Raw genomic sequence first — 17,390 nt, forward strand, 5'->3', positions numbered from 1 at the left:
AGATTCAGAGTTATGGATTCAGATAGTTTTGTATTGGTCCTCTTCCTGTTGTGCACTTCTCCTAACACAGCACTCTGAAACATTAGTTGCATTTAGCAATGTAAGAGGGAAAAATCCAGCTGCTACTCTGACAACTTTTGTCTTGGCTAACTGGCCTGCTGTTGCAGCAGCAAGATGAACTTCATTTGGTTCTGCAGTTCTGATGAAATTCTTTTCCTCATTTCCCTGTCTTAATTCCCATTGTTTGCGGTGGGACATGGTAGAGAATCAAAGCTCCAGAAAGGCACCAAGAATAGAATAGATGTGATTTCCAAGGTATTTAATCACTCTTAACATGCTGAATAGTTGCACATATGTGGCTGCTGTTCTTTAAACAGCTGTTGATGGTAAAAGGAAATTCACTGATGGTCCAGAGTGGCCTTTGTTTCAATTTTCTGTTTAGCATACAGTTCTTTCAGGGATTTTCTGATACTTTAGAGTTGAATGCACACATTACCTGTTCTATTTGGTATTTTTGTGCTGGATGCATGAATACTTTAAGATGGAAGGAGGCGATGAAAACTACCATTTCCTGAAATTGCTATGTAAAAGGCCAGGTGAGCATGCCCTTGCAGTCACAAGTGGATTCACCCAAAGAGCTGTCACTTCAGAGACGGGCAAGTGTGAGCAACACTGACTGGTATAGGCACTGCTCTGATATAAATGCTGAGCACCTTTATCTTCTGTGGGAGCTGTTGATGCATTTCATTGCTCAGCATTCATCAGTTCTGTTCAGAAGATGCATATAAAATATTATTGTTTCATACATCATGAACCACATCTCAGAGTTTAGATGTGGTATGATGCTGGCATCGGAGAAGCATGAGAAATATTTCAAGAGAGAAGCGAGGCGCTGCTTGCCTTTGCAAGGACTCTCAGGTTTTTTCCTACCACTTTATAAAAATCTGACAAGAGGAAATAAATTATCAACTGGTAGAAAGACCACTAGTTTTCTGCTAACTGTTTGCTCTGACAGTCCTAGATTTAAGACGTGAATCCTTAGAATGGAATGTGTGACCATGTCATGTGACCTAAGTGTGTGAACCGCTAAAACACAATAACTAAAAGGATGCCGCTGCAGAATCAATTTGCATCAGTTGTTGGTGATTTTCCTTATAAAGTCAAGGCATCATTCTTAAGAAAATGGTGAATTGGTGGATCGTGACCTCCTTTATGAGGTTCACCTTCTCAGCCACTGAGATACTGGCATTTGTCTACTGGAGCAAATGCTCAAAAGCTAATGGGTTGAAAAGAGGGGAAAAGCCTTTAAATGTCTTTGTAACTGTTAATCCCGGTTCCCTGTGGACCCCTCTCCCCCCTCCCCTTTTTGCATCAGAAAAGCTTTCACTTTTTTTTTTTTTTTTTTTTTTCTTCTTTAAAACAGCTGCATGAGACTCAAGACCAGGTTTTAAATGGGTATTGAAGCCAAACAAAGACAGTGGCTGCAGAAATGAAGTCTACTAGAGGCAATTGCCTCTTTTGTTCATTTGGAGAAAAACAATCGGGTTTCTGGGAAAAAAGAGTAAAGCCAGCCAGTGAAATTCTGACCTAATGTCATTATTTGCAAATCTTCTGAGCTTGTTTCAGCTGGGTATTTCCCATATGTCAGGTGGGACCGTGCAGTTTCTAGTTTTGTGAAAAGAATCTCATAAACTTTGGTTTTGTTTCATTTAAACAAATGACAGGAAAAGTGTGAACTCTTAGAAATGTTTCTTGGTACAGAAATAGAACACCTGATGCTTCTGCTCCATCTTTTTTGTTTACTTTCAGAACTCAGTTATGCAATGCATCTAAGAATTCCCCATGTTGAGGCTCTTGGTGATGGCCAAGGAGATCTTTTTAGGTTTACTTCCTCAATGCATATTTTAGGAAAAAAACCTAGAGGCTTTATCTAAATCTGCCAGGCTTGTTTAGTAAACTCAGCTTTATTTCACAGGGAGTTCTGCAATTTGCAACGTGCTGTTTAAAGGCAAGTAAGATACAGATGATAGAGTTGACAAGGGAGACCTGATGGGATAAGTTCTTATAGGTAACATTTCCATGTAAGTGCTGGGTTTGGTTCTTGCCTGGGGCGGGTTTCCTTTGAGCTCTGTTAGGTGACTTATTCTGGACCCTGGGCAAGTTCAGGAAATCTGAAGACCAGTTTGAAGGTTGAATTTGTATGGTTTTACAAGTGTCAATGTGAAGTAGCCTTTTGTTCAGAACAAACCCAAAACAAAACCACACACACGTCCCAGTGCAAAAAACCACACACCAACAAACAACAAAAGCCCACACAGAAAAAACCCCACCCCAAACTCGACACGTAGTTAAAATGAAGGGAAAAAGACAGGTTGAGGGGAAACAGCAAAGAGCAAATAGTCTTTAGTGAGGCCACTCAAAGCATTGATTTCTTATAGAAACACAGAGTTTTTTGAGGGATGGAAACTTGTGTTGGTCTTTCTATTTCTACTGGGTTTCTGAAGTCAGTAGCCACTTCTCAAAGTCATCTTTACTAACCTTGGTTGTCTTTCCTTGTCACAGAATTGTAAATATTGCTCTTTCCTTACCCTATTAGGAGTGCTGCAATGAAAGCCTTAATTCATTCATGTTTGTTGAGTTGCACAAAGAGCACAGAGATGAGTGTTCTGTAGGAATGTTTATAAAATGAAGAAAGGCTTGAAAAGTGTGGGGGCAAATGAATGTATGTCCTTATGAGAGCAGAAGTGATGTGCTGTGAAGAAAGTTAGAATGAAGAGCTGAGACTTCCCCACTAGCCTTCACTGATAAGCTGCAGAGCATTTCTTAACCTGCTGTATTTTATTTTTAAGTTCAGAAGGGACACTCACTATTCCACTCCATGTATCAGCCATAAACAAAACTCTTCATCATTGGTCATGACCGGTAGTTAATGCCCTGTTTGTTGTTAGTCATACATCCTGAAATGAAGCCAAGGCCAATTTAACTTCCTAACAAAACAGCTATTCACTGAGTGATTTATTGGAGCTATAAACTAAAACTAACAGTTTATTATCGTAACAGGTCTTTAAAAGGACAGAATTTTTCAGCACAGCTGAACAACTGCAACAGTGTTTTGTGCCTTTCCACAGCAGGGTAATTATTAAATTCTGTCACTGAAGCCAGTTCTTTTGTGAAAAGTTGGAAACCCAGAATTTTTCAAAGGTACTCACAAATATTGCAGGGCTTGGTAGATAATATTGAGAGGTGTATTTATGTAAAATCAATCTGGTTGTGTGAGTGCTATCTATGCATACAAAACACAACAGTCCAGAGCACAGATAATCATTATCCAAGATCCAGTATCAGAGGAATGGCAAGAATATTTCTGCTTTAAAAATCTTTGAGGCACACACAATGTTTAGTTTAGCAAATCTGCACAATTGCTTGTTGTGCTTGAGATTTTCACACGATTTGGTAACATCAATGGTTAGAGTGTTAGCATACAATAATATTAAGATTAAAATACAGAAATCTGGAAGTACATTTTTGACATCTCGGGTGCAGTACTAAATTATGTCATCTTGGAGGAATACAGGAGTTTTTTTAGTTAGAAAAAGGAGATGATTACTACATAATTGCACTGCACAGATTAAATAGCAAATGTCCAGTGTAGCCTTGCAACAAAGCATGAAATCCATTCCAGCTTAAAAAAGAACTCCCCAGCACCAGAGATTACCAGTGTTTTACAGGGTGTATTGTGTGTATTAAGTTCTATCTGTTGCTAACACTGAGTTCTGAAACTCTGGCTTGTATTTCCCAAATAAGGAGAGCAGCTTCACTGCGGGGTTTCAGGTCCTGTGCAGGTTCACTAACTTATCTGCACCTATAATGTACAGGTTGAAGTAAGTGTGTTCTTTCTCTTCTAGATCAGTGCTCACCAGGTGAATATTCTCCTGACGGCTTCAAACCCTGTCTGCCATGTCCCCTTGGAACGTATCAGCCTGAAGCTGGGAGAGTGTCCTGCTTTCCCTGTGGAGGAGGTCTAACAACGAGACATAGTGGTGTGTCCTTGTTTCAGGACTGTGAGACCAAAGGTAAGGTGAAGATTTATTTGATGCACTGTGTTCCTCTGAGGCAAAAGGAACTGTTGGTGCTACAAGGTGAAACATTCAAAGAAGCATTATTCTGTTTTCAAGGATCTCTCCTACGAGATCAGAGGTCTCATAGTTGGCTGACCTGGCCTGGCTGCAAGGAAATTCAATAAAGCTCAATGTAACTCATTTTTATACGAGCCTTGAGAAGGGCTTGGGAGATACTGGGAAGTTGGTCAATGAAGTCATTGATTTGTGAAGATTCATACAAAGAACCAGCAGGGAGAAAAAGAAGTCTCAAGAAAAATATCAAGACAAGTTTGTCTTACTGTCATTTTGGGTTTGAGCACAGCAGCAACATGAGAATGTGAACCTGCAGTCCTGTTTCTTCATGTCTGTAAAAAGAAACTGGCTTGGATACCTTGGCATATACCTGAAAAGCTAGCATTCAGCTTACCCCTACAGTACCTCAGACAGCCCTCTAAATTTGATGACAGTGGAGCTGGCATGCGATGGGCTGCCAAGATTTTCTTCACAGGAGTGAAAATCAATTAAGGGTCATATCTTTAAAAATGAAGTAATTTGTTAGTATCTGGGTTATCTGAAATATGAAAAGCTGAAAGACAGCTATGAAGTTGTCTTTGAAAATGTTGATAAAAATATGCATCCATGGAGAGAAATGTCATCAGTATAATGGTTTACTCAGTGTCTTAAAGCATGGGCAAAAAAACATCACTTATCAAAATCACCTGAAGAAAAAAAGTGTTAGTAGAAAACCTACTGCTGGAGAGTAGAAATAAGGGATAGAAATAAGGTCTTGATGCGAATGTTTAGTAGTGGTTTGGATTAAGAGATCTCTCTAGTGTCAGTTAAGATATATTTACTACTGAGAATTGCAGTATGGTTGAAGAATTAACATTACTGCTAATAATATGGTAGCTAATAGATTTATTTTTGTAACCTTTTTTTTCAGTGAAGAGTCACTGGATCCCCAAATGCTCTTGTTTTGTACTTGATTTCGAGAAGTTAACACTAAAGAACATGTTAAAAGCCTTGGATGAAGATAAGAAGAACTGATTTCAATTTTGTTTAACATAAACAAAGCCAGGTCTATAAATGAAGTTCAGTTTTCAAATTAGAGTGGAGATTAAAGGATTTTTTTTTTATTAACTAGAATGAAGAGCTCCAGGATTTGCATGTGGAAGAGGTCACATGAGGCATGGAATCACAGATGCAAGAACTATTTGGAACTTGTCTGAAGCATTTGGACTAGGGGGTGGAACATGTAGGGAAGCACTCCAGGCTGAGCTGGCTTCAGAGTTCAAGAAAACTAGAGTTATCTGGGAGCCAGCAGAGCTTAAAAAGAACAGGAAAAAGGGACTGTGCAGCACAGAAAACTGCATTTGAAAGGCAAGGTAGTAAATTATTTTGATGTTCAGCAGAGAGAGGTAAACAGGAATAGGAAAAGATGTTTTGTTTTTAAATCCCAGAAAGGGCAAGGAAAAGAGAAATAAAGTGGTGATGGAGTTAAAAGCAAAGATAATATACATGGCTGATGCTCTTCACTGCATTTTGTCAGGTTTCACTACAAATGATGGTGGGTGTAGATGCAGATTGCTAAGCAAAAATCCAATTAAATGAAGCAGTAGAGATAAGGTATTTGGGGTCCTCTATTCTCGAATTGCAGCAAGAGAAGAAAATCCTCCTGTCTGCATGCAGGGAACTAGAAAAATGTTGCAAGTCTGCTTGTCTATCTTAGGTTTAAAACTTCTGTAAAACCTGTTACACTTACAAAAGAGTTTGTATGTCAGAATGGGATCTTCTTGTGGTGATGCAGGAGGTACTTTTAGCAAGCCCCTTGAGGGCTATAACTTATGGGTGTAGCTAACACGATGATTCACATGATGTGATGAAATAAAGTAGCAGCAGATCTGTACCCTGTACCCTGAGTTGTGGCCTGCTGTTTCAAGACAGTGTGATCCAGAAAGAAGGCAGCAATATATTAGTTTAGATGTGGTGTGCCACTTGTAGAGGGCCAAAGTCTTTCACCTCTGCCTGTGGTGAGCTGATCACAGGAGCATACTGGGATGCAGCAGCTGTGCACATGCTGTTTGGCATAAGCTGACAAGCAAGGATTAGTTAGTATTTCCACATACAGTTTATCTTCCAAGTCAAATATCAGTGGATAGACTATTTGGTAACACTGTTCTAATTGGTGTCCTGCTTGCAAAATTGTGGTGGTTATACTCACTCCTGCTTCCACACAGAACTACTCTGTAGCATTGTGTTTGGGACTTTCGCACAAAGCGATGTGATAAACTAAAATGTGTTAATTACCTCTGCTTTGTTATCCTCATAGTTTATGAATGTGGCATTTTCAGTTATTGAAATGATACCAGATCCTACACAAATGCTTAAAATCACATTCTGATGTGCTGCTGCCTTTTTTCTTTTTTTTTTTTAACCATGCTGCATATTTACTGACTCTCCAGTTCAGTGTTCACCTGGCCATTTCTATAACACCACAACTCATCGGTGTATTCGCTGCACAGTTGGGACATACCAGCCCGAGTTTGGACAAAATTATTGCATTTCATGCCCTGGAAACACCACTACTGATTTTGATGGCTCAACAAATATAACACAGTGCAAAAGTAAGTATAGCAAGACAGTTTTGGTGATCTCTTGAAATAAAAAGACTGGGACATTAATATTCAGAGTGACCCTAAGGGCGAAATTTAGCTTTGCTCTGAGGAGCTTGGAGAGAAGGCAGTGGTGTTGCTCCTCTTCTGCTGCCAGCCTGCATCTCATCACACATGGCTTGCTGGGATCCTCGAGAGACCATTTCTGCAGGCTTTGCCTAACCTTCCATACTGTGTTGCTTTTTCAGATAGGCATTGTGGAGGTGAGCTGGGTGACTACACTGGGTATATTGAATCACCAAACTATCCTGGGGACTATCCTGCAAACACTGAGTGCACTTGGAATATTAATCCACCACCAAAGCGCCGTATTCTGATTGTGGTTCCAGAAATATTTCTCCCAATAGAAGATGAGTGTGGAGACTACCTGGTGATGCGAAAAAGCTGTAAGTCTGAAATATCTACTGCAGCCTATGGTATTTATCTCAGTGTGCAGCAGGGGTTTCTCGTGTGCCTTGCTGTTAAGTTAAATGTACCCCACCTGCCCGCTACTTAAAAGTAGAAATTTCTCAAAATGACAAGTTGAGAAATCCTGTTTGGTAGTGCTGCTCCATAGATTCAGGAGAAACAAGGGTGCAAGGCTAAGATGAACTCTGAGAGAAATATTGTTAAGAAGAGGCAGATGGTTCAAGCTAACTAGGCATGAATTATGCTAAGCAATTCTAGCATGGGTTAGTAAAGAGAAGGTGATTGCTAGTCCCTGCAGGTGCTTGATGTATAAATAAACAGCCTCAGTTTCTAGTATAGGCACATCCTTCAGAAAGTAGACCTTGTTTTTTAGGAAAAGGGAAAATATTCCTTGACAAAAGCACTGTCAGATAACTGCCTATTGTGTGTTTTCTTCAAAAGCTTCTTCCAACTCAGTGACCACATATGAAACCTGCCAGACCTACGAGCGCCCTATAGCTTTCACTTCTAGGTCTAAGAAGTTGTGGATCCAATTCAAGTCTAATGAAGGGAACAGTGCTAAAGGATTCCAAGTTCCTTATGTAACATATGATGGTAAGCAGGTGCGAGTTAACTCAGCCTGTGTGGACGGGTGCAGCTGCCACAGTGCAGAACTCCTTGTGGGCTCCTTGACCCTGTGAAGCATCTGGGTAACCCAGTGCTCTCAGCAGTGTCACTTTGAGACTACTTCCAGTAGCTGTTTGCATTTAAAGCTAGTTTAGGGAATTTTTGCATTGAACTGCAGTCTTAAGTGTCATTTTATTGCCAGTCTTCCACAGACCTAAACAAAGACCTGAGATTCTAGGTTCCAACTTGCAAAATGCAGAGCTTAGAGCCAGAATCTATATTATGTATTTTTGTGTCTTCCAAGTTCAGGGTTGCTTCACATGGCAGCAGAGTACCCCAGTTCAGAATAAGGCTTAAGTGCCTCTGATTTACCGTGTTGCTGCTACCACTTGTCATCTAGTATCAGACAGCAAAATACATTGAGAAGAAGCTTGAGTAGTAAGAGTTTCATCCTGTCCTTGTCAGCCACCGGGAGTGAGACTGAAGCTGAGGCTCAGCACTTCAGTGTAAGTGATGTGAAAATAAGATGGCACACTTCTGTTCACACTGGATTGATTGTGAAGGAGTTGTCCTTGCTGTGATCTGCAGTTTCATTAACAGCAAATAATTTTTCAGGGAAGCCTACTCTTTTTGAAGCATTTCAAGTTTTGATTAACCAAGGAGTTTACTTTTTTGCCTTTTTAGAAAGCTTCCTCTTCCTCCCCTCCCATTTTAACTGTAGAGAGATGTCAATAACAAGTTGTGGTTATTTACAGATAAATTCCTGCAGGACAGTTGGTTTGAAGCAGACTGCTTGGTTACACTATGCACTACAATCCTAGGTGCATTATGATCCTTTTTGCTTTTGACAGGTTTATGTTGAGCAGCTCACCAGAGAGCACTGGTTCCATAGTAAACAGTATTTGTAATTTCTTTGGAGAAGAGCATTTGAAATTGTTTCAGACTGCTAATATGAGGGCCAAGTACTACTGGTTCTTTTGTGGTATGGCTTACACATGTAAGCAAGGGAAGTATAGAGCATGTAAGAGAAATGAACGTGCAAATTATTCTCTTGTGCATTCCCCATAGAGGATTACCAAGAACTAATAGAAGACATTGTTCGAGATGGAAGACTTTATGCATCTGAAAATCATCAAGAAATACTTAAGGTATTTCCCTTCCACAAGACATGTTGGTTTTGATTGACAATGACACTTCTCTGTGCTGGTGAGGTTGCCTCTTGCTCTGCATGAGATCTGTTTCTTCCTTGGTGCACGAGATGTGTGCTACTTTAAGGAAGTGGGTTGAATCAGCACATCCTGATTGTGCAGAGCAATGGATGAAAGACCCTTTGCTGAGGGGGATTAAAGATGGATCAGCTCTAATAGGGAAATCTATGGTGAAGATTGTCCCTTGTGCCTCACGTAAGCTGTGCTGGAAGGAATTGGTGGAGCAAACTGAGGGACATGGTATATAGTTTTTTGTTTGTTTGTTTACTGTTCTTGGAAGTACAAGGACGAGGAAAATCCTGGTGGTGATAATGATAAATGTGGAACTCTAGTGACTTCCCTGGGGCCTGAATGTCAGCCTTACTCCGCTAGTTTGAGGCCCTGAAACATTAGTACTTGAAGAGCAAAGTGCCCATAATCTTTTGTGAGTTAATCAGTTATTAAGCTCTGGTAATACTGACCCTAACTCCTCTGTAGAATGAATGCAAAATCTGCTTTCCTTTTTCTAGGACAAGAAGCTGATAAAAGCACTGTTTGATGTGTTGGCACATCCACAGAACTACTTCAAGTACACAGCCCAAGAGTCAAGAGAGATGTTCCCAAGATCCTTCATTCGGCTGCTGCGCTCTAAAGTTTCCAGATTTTTGAGACCTTACAAATAGTTTGGCACTGTACTTAAAAAACTAACCAGCCCTGGTCATGCACAAAGGGGTTGTGGTAGGTGGGGCTGCTTTCTGTGTTTTACACACTGGCAAAGAAACTTCAGGGAAGCTCGCCAGCTCCATTCTTGGCAGAGTTTGGCTTTCTCAGCTAACATAAATATTTTGGTGAACAGAATTTTGATTCCTTTCCAGATAATGACTTTTGGGTACCAAAGATACTTAATGAGTCTCTGAGTTAGAGACTACCCATAATTTCTGTAACCAAATGGTGCCACGCAGAAGTTTGTAGAGCTCTTTTGCAGAGCTCTGCCCTGTTGCTTCATCAGTAACTCTAAAAACTAATGTGGACAGACAGGCAAAGTAGTGTGGCTTGGTATGAGCTCCAGGCTGCCATTAATGCATTGTTACCTCAACAAAGCTGGGTTTGTGTTTGGTCTTGCTGAAAGTGAGGACAAGATTGATGTCTTGCTTAACTTTTGCTATGCAGAAAATTCAGAGCTAGGATTGAAATAGTTTGAGTCCCAGGATTGCACAAGGTGTAATTTTGCTCTGAACTGTATGTTGTATGAGGCATACAGAGGAATAAGTAAAGGCTTGAATGTTATCTTGAATGCTCTGGGTCTGGTTGGCACTCACTTCTTGATAATGACCTGTTGGTTTAGATGGAGTGATACCAGAATAAAACCGCAGCACTACAGTAATGGAAAACAGACCCTGGCCTGATGGGCACTTCTGTTTGGGGCTGGCTGCAGAGGTTACAACAGATCAGATTCTTTGTTGAATCCCAACATTCTCACTCTGCATAGGCCAGGGGCAGCATGAGATACTGGCTCTGCCAAGCAGTATCACATCCTGTCCTTTGAGCATCTGTAGTTGAAGACATAACCCCCATTTAAAATTCAGGCTTTGCATAGATTATGCTCCTGTACATCACTGTTTAAACCTGTATAAGATTCTTAGATGAGCCTCAATCCTTGTATTGCTTATCTTGTCTGAGCACCTTGCAATGACCTTGTTTAACAGAAGGGCTGCTTTCCTTGTCTTGCTAGAGAAAAGTAGATGTACAAAGACTCTCAAAGAGGCTGTGGCTGCAGAAGTCATCTATGGTGAAATGCTGCTCAAGATTCCCAAACTCTGTCATTTTCCTGAGGTTGTGTTTTTCATGAGAGAAGGCTACTCTGAAAGGGCCTGAACTTACTGATCAAAATGTTTCTGTCCACATTACTGTCCTCTGCTGCGAAAGCTGTTTCCTTCTGGGCCTTCTGCCTTGACAGGAGATGGCCACAGTCCTACTTGTTTGGAGATGGACTTAGGACCTCTATCTTTTGGTCACTGCAGTGCGAAGTGGTGCGGCATGTGCCAAACTTCCTCCGTGTGCCACTTAAGAAAGGTACTGAAATTTCATGGTGTAGCCAGGGCAAATGTTCCCTTCCCTAGGGTATGGAGTCATATCTCCTTGGGTTTTGTTGCACTGGGATGTGGTATTTAACTGTTGTATGAGAGTAATACCATCTCCAGTGTGACAGATGAAACTCATCAAGAGCCTCAGTCTGAATCTCAGGAGCAAAAAAATACTATCAAATGCAGCCTTGCTGAACTGTTGTGCCATGGCAGCCCTGTTCTGTGGCACGTGAGGCAGTGCAGCCTGTCATGTGGTAAGGACACATCTTGGTCGTGGTATGATGGGAAGGTACAGTGGCCTTAGACCACAGATGGGAAGCAGAGCCTCTTAGGATGGGGGCAATGCAGTGCTGTGTTCCTCTTGCTGGTGCCCTGAAAGAATTGCCATGGTCTGGGTGGAGGAAGGAAGTGGCTTTGTGTTGCTGCCAAGAGGGAGAACTGTGCCCTAGCTGGCTGCACTGGGGCTCCTACTCCAGATGAAGAGCTGCTTGTGGGTTTTCCTGACAGGGTGGTTCCATTCCAGGAACAGGGCTGCCAGGCAGGCAGCAAAGGTGAGCAAGCAGTCTTGGAGGGGCAAAGGGAGGCAGGTGGTGAATTAGCAGAACAAAGAGGAAAGAACCCAGGTCCTTGTGCATTCCTGGCTATGTGCTTCAGCCCAAACAGGGTCACTGCTGCCTTAGCGGGGTGGGAGAACAGGGGTTATCTGGAAGAAAGTATGAGGCAGTGTGATAAGGTGAGAGGAATGGCTAAGGGATGCCAAAGCAAGAGGAAGGGTGGTGAGAAAGGCTTGCTAAATTTGTGAAGTTTACTGTTGTGGTGAGAACTCAGGAAGGTAGTTCAAGATAGTTTCCCTCTGGCTGCACAACCCCTACCTCTTTACTGTTAGTGGCTTCCCATGCCAGATGTGGTGGGTTAGTGAGTTGTAATGACCCACCAACCATCTCCATGTGTCAATGGAATGCTTGGAGATGGCTGAAAAGCTGCCATTCTTCTCCAAGTGCGTGGGTGGATTAGAGGCCTGCTGGTGGGGCACTGGGAGGAGAAGGCCATGGTGTGCCAGTTTCTGGGCCGAGCCCAGCAGAGTGGCTTTGCTGTGGTCTATATGTTCCCCTTCCAAGGGAAGTAAGCCAGTTCTTGCTGTATTCCCTCCCAGGAAGGCTACAGATCTTAACATTTGTGTTGCTGAGTGACGCAAATCAGAATGATTGCTTTTAACAAAGGTTCAAGGAACAAAAGTTGTGGAACATCCAAATATTTGTAGTTGGTGAAATTGGTCTTTCTTGCTCTGTGCATGAATTCTTGACTTGAACTCTGCGATCGCTGCCCTGCACCTCATCTTGCAGGCACTGTTCCAACTCTGCACAGCTGCTCTGGGACCAGCATCTCACCTTTGGTCTGTTCAATAGATCTCAGCTCTGCTCTTCTGTTGCCCTCGTGTGCACAGGCTGTTTTCACTACTGTCTCTGGAAGGAGAGGAGTGTACCAGTTTTGTGTATGGTCTGAGGATGAGGAAGAAAAGCTGCCCTTTCTTGAAGAATTGGTTTTGCTTCACAGCCCTGCTCATTTTCTGCATAAAAAGCAAATGACTCCAAAGCACTTCTGTTGGCCTCCATCTAATGTTATGAATCGAAGTTTCCCCTTTTCCTGTAGATCCTGTGTGTGCAGTGAAAGTGGAGAGGGAATTTTTACGTTCATAAATATTGGGAGAAGTGATAACTGTTGCAGAATGTTGTAACACTTGGCACTGTTATCTTCATTGCAATGATAGTGGCTCTGTAGAAATGTTAATTTCTACTTTCTTTGTGGTTGTAGACTGATGTTGCTTTTTTTGGCAAAAAATGATTCAAGAAAACGTTTAACAAAACAGGATTTAACTTTGGAAATAATAATTGGCATTAACTGGATGACTGTTGCCAGCTACATGAGATAAACACCAGGTTCTTTTTCATGATTGTAAACTAGTGTAAAAATGTCTCAGCCTGTTGTTCTTGATAAGAGAAATAAACCAGTGACCTTTTAGTTGCATGAAAGCTTTGGGTAATATTTTTTCCTTGTCCTTGCTGTGCTGAATAATAGTTTTATGCCAAAACTGATGGTTATGTAGCAAGTTACTGCACATCAGATAGTCTGTCCTGGGAACATCTGCTTACCGTAGGCCATAGCATTCTGTTTCATACAATATATTAATAGCCTGAGTTTGTACCCATAAAGATGCAATTCTCTGTATACTTAATGGTGCACATATTTCTGGCTAGTATAATACCTGAATTACCCTGGTATTAATTCTAATACTGATGCTAAAGATGTCTCCTATATGATGAGCTGGGCTCAGCTGACCTGTTTTAACCAGCTGTATGAAGACTGAATAAACTACTTAATGTAACTCCAAAGTATTTTATTACTTTGTAGATTAATCTGATTTTCATTTTTTATTAATAAAATCCCCAACCCCTTTGTTTAAAACAAACCAAGTTCCTAGAATATTTTTAAGATCACACCACAGATTCATCAGAGCTTTTTATTAGATCCATTGACTAATTTCTTGGAATTAAAAATACAGAATTAGGCCATAGGAAATTATAAATTAGTTAATTCTGGTTTTCTGTATTGTTTTTGTGATGTTACATTGAAATTATTAGTTGTAATCAATCTACCAAACTTTTATAAGATAATCCCCATATCTTCTCTTTAATTTATTCAGTTGTTTGTTTGATCCTCAACTTCCTTCCATCTTCCTTTCAAGTGGCAAGGACTGATTTGTATTAAAGTGAACACATCCATTTGGGTTCACTTGGTGCAGTTTTGGAAGGTATAATTCAGCTATTATCTGTAGAAAGCCGACAATTGTTCTGTATGGAAAAGACAGCGAAGTACATGACAGGAATAGAGAGGCTGTGGAAAAGTGTGGTGACTGCAGCCTACTCACAGCAGAAAACTGTTACTCAAATATTCTTCCTGATGTTGTGCGTGCTGCCAGCAGCTAGATTGCAGTCATGGACACATGAGCACTCGGACAGTTCACATTGACATTCCCTGTCCTGGAGGCTATCTTGTGAACTCACGAAACAGTGGGAGCTGAAATTCTGACTCAGAACATTTGGGTGTTTACATAACAGAAACAAGTAATAGCAGAATACAGAGAGCAAGACATGAAGCTTATTTAAATCCAAGGAATCAGAAGAGGTCTGATGCAGGTAAGCAGGAAGGATAATCTTTGGGAACAGAATGCAAGGATAGTGGTCTGCAAATATTTCTGAACTAAATTAACTTAAATGCAAATGCTTTTTTATCTACCAGGCATATAGATGACATCCTGTAAATGCAATGGATGCTGAATGTAAAACCTGTCTCAACTAAAATGTGTGTATACTTCCTATCTTCCCTTGGATCCTGCTCCATTCCAACTGTCTGTGTGCAAGGCTGCTAGAGCAGACAAACAAGTACTTAAAGAATTTGAGCAAAATTCAGGGTTGCTACAAGTAGGTTTGTTTCTAGGCATTCTGAGTACCAACCTACAACACATTTTGCTACTGCCCATTTCCTTTGAACAACCCTTTTGCTGATAGGCAGATTTTCACTCTCTGTTGTGGAGCTCTGCTTTCCACAGCCTATATCCTGCTGTTCCTGTAGACCATGTATGAGCAGTGATGCAAATATAGGATCTGTGGGGAAAACAGAATGAGTTAGAATATTCAGGAAACAGATTCCACTCTCAGCAAGTAAGTTCAGCTAGTTTCTCTCCAAGTCAATGCAAATTATCTATGACTTTCTGCATGTTGCTCTCTTAAATAAATTTATTAGAAAGACTTTAAAAGATAGATATTTCTCAGTTTATCTATGTTTGTGCAGCTGTTGCTCTGATTAAACAAAATTTGAAGAGTAACAAAATTTTTTGAAGTCCATGAAGTAAAGCCTGTTTAGTACCCCATGGGAAAACATAAAAAAGATCAGAAAAGATGACCTTGAAGTCTTCCTTACTGAATATGTCTGTAAGAAGAGAATTCATTAAGGAAACTCCCTTACACTGGCTAGCTGCTGAACTTGTATCTAATGCAACTGAAGCCTGCCTTTGGGGGTGTTTTTCTTGCCTTTTCTTTCTTTTTTTTTTTTTTTAATAATACTGAACTTTGTTCACTAGGTAATGCAAACTTACAAACCTAGATATTAATTGTGTGCAATGATATTTCCCATCTGTGATCACAGAACCACCAAGGTTGGAAGAAACCTCAAAGATCACCAAGTCCAATCTCTCACCACAGACCTCATGAGTAAACCATGGCACCAAGTGCCATGTCCAATCCCCTCTTGAACACCTCCAGGGATGGTGACTCCACCACCTCCCTGGGCAGCACATTCCAGTGCTTAACAACGCTCTCAGTGAAGAACTTTCTCCTCACCTCGAGCCTAAACTTCCCCTGGTGCAGCTTGAGACTCTGTCCTCTTTTTCTGGTGCTGGTTGCCTGGGAGAAGACACCAAACTGATGATCCTGAGAATCAGGAAATAAGAGGGTCATAGATTTTAGGAAAGAAAAAGGTGCATTGGAAGCTGAGAGGGTGAGATACAATTTGTTGTTTAGTATTCTGAGTTCAAGTGTTTCAAGTTACATCAAGAACATTACAAGCAGTTGTGGAAGACTCATGTACAGAACAAGTTTATGCTTGACTAGATTTAGAGAAAGCCTCATCTTCTGTGCCTCAATGTAATACAGCAGTGGTAACATGAATGTGTTTTCTGAGGATTCTTTTCTGCTTGCTGTGCTAGAAGAAATGGGAAAAAAAATGAAGCATGGACAGGAGCTTGATGTGAGTTGGATGGAGAATATCTGGAAATAAGTTCAGGAGAAGTGTAGAGGTATGTTAAATGCACACATGTGTATGTATATGTTATGCATGCTTTCGACAGCAAGATAGCCATGTTTGCAATGGCTGTCATGAAAGGGGAATGCAAAAAGTACAGTTCCTGAGCAGAAAAAATGACTGAAAGTTTAAAAAACCCAGCAGGCTGGCCCAGGATGTGAACTTGTGAGGAGTGGGATGCTGAGCAGGGTGTGCACACTGGACTCTACCTGTCAGTGCCTGGTGACATGTAGTGTTTGATGAAGGCACTCTCTCTGGTTCCTTCTGTGACTGCCCAGGCCTCCCCTGTCCCTTTTTGCGAGCAGCCACCTGGAGGGCAGTGATAAGGGGTTTCACCTCAGCAAGGCAGCCTCTGGATTTAAAGCCAGAGGTGAGTTGTTGCTTGTCACTGTGTTAGCACCCTCCTTTGTGTGACCAGACTCTGTAGCTGTGCATGGCCCATTGACGGTTGAAAGACCTGTTGCAAAACACCAGCTCAACTGGCTTCTGGAGGTGCTGGCTGGAATAAAACCAGCAAACAAATACCCAGCAGTTTAGGGTAAAAGAGGGGATCATGACTTCTCAGGAGTTTAATGTGGAAATTAAGAAAACACTCCAGAAAACAAGGATTCAGCATCTCTGTGTTAGCAATCAAGCTTGTCTGTGACACAGCCCTACTCATTAATTTGGGTGGCCTCCAGCTTGCTCTTACTGGTGTAGTGGTGATGTGAGGGGCTGTGTGGAAAAGCTGAGAGGTACCAGTTATTAAAACAGGACTGGCAAAAAAGTGCTCAGGGGGCTTGTCTGGCTTACACAGCTTAACTATTGCGCCCCAGCTCCTGTAGGTGCTAATTCTCTCAGCAAACTTACAAAAATAAAACCTTGAAAAGGCTCATCCATGCTGAGAACAGCAGCTGCATTCACTGGAAGTAGGAAGCTTAGCTCTAGGAGCTGAATGCTTCACACTGCAGGCATTGCTGTCTTCCTGGGCTAGTCCAGAAAGCCCCTCAGCCAGTGCCTGAGGCAGCACAGCAGTACTGAAATAAGCATGCTGCAAATAACTATCCCAGCTCCATACAGAACACATCTCCAACTTGTCCTTATTTGCTCTTGGAGTGGATAAGAAAGGTCCGTAGCTCTCTGCCCCAGCAGGATGTGTTTCTATGTGCGGTAATGGAGAAGTCAAATCTGAAGGTCTGGCTTCAGGGATGCTGAGAGCACATGCTCTGACACACCTTTACATAAGATGCTAGAGCCTCCCTCAGACATCTCTCAGGGTCCATTCTTGCCTGGCATTTTGTGGAGGGACTTAAATAAGGCAGTTCTTGAGGATTTGGCGAGGTGTGATAATGAGGAATAGGTTGTGGTGGCCTATGTGAGACGGCATTTCCTGAAGATATTGGCAGACGACAGCTCCCTGTACCCTTGCCCTGTTTATGCTGGCTGTGCCACAGGGCTCAGAGCTGTGCCAAGGCAGCAGGTACCATCAGGAGCGCT

General features: G+C 41.6%; 1 protein-coding gene across 2 annotated transcripts in view; it reads left to right on the forward strand.

Annotated features, from left to right (window-relative positions):
- Positions 1–10,798, forward strand: part of SCUBE2 (signal peptide, CUB domain and EGF like domain containing 2) — a 34,768-nt gene extending 23,970 nt beyond the window's left edge. For both annotated transcript variants that reach the window (XM_054171645.1, XM_054171646.1), the window contains 6 exons: positions 3,906–4,073; positions 6,563–6,724; positions 6,961–7,158; positions 7,622–7,774; positions 8,855–8,934; positions 9,504–10,798. In XM_054171645.1, coding sequence (XP_054027620.1) covers positions 3,906–4,073; positions 6,563–6,724; positions 6,961–7,158; positions 7,622–7,774; positions 8,855–8,934; positions 9,504–9,656 — 914 coding nt within the window. In that variant the 3' untranslated portion in view covers positions 9,657–10,798. The remainder of the gene's footprint in view (positions 1–3,905; positions 4,074–6,562; positions 6,725–6,960; positions 7,159–7,621; positions 7,775–8,854; positions 8,935–9,503) is intronic.
- The last annotated feature ends 6,592 nt before the right edge of the window (positions 10,799–17,390 follow it).

Source organism: Dryobates pubescens, chromosome 22 (assembly GCF_014839835.1).
Source record: "Dryobates pubescens isolate bDryPub1 chromosome 22, bDryPub1.pri, whole genome shotgun sequence".
Taxonomy (NCBI): domain Eukaryota; kingdom Metazoa; phylum Chordata; class Aves; order Piciformes; family Picidae; genus Dryobates; species Dryobates pubescens.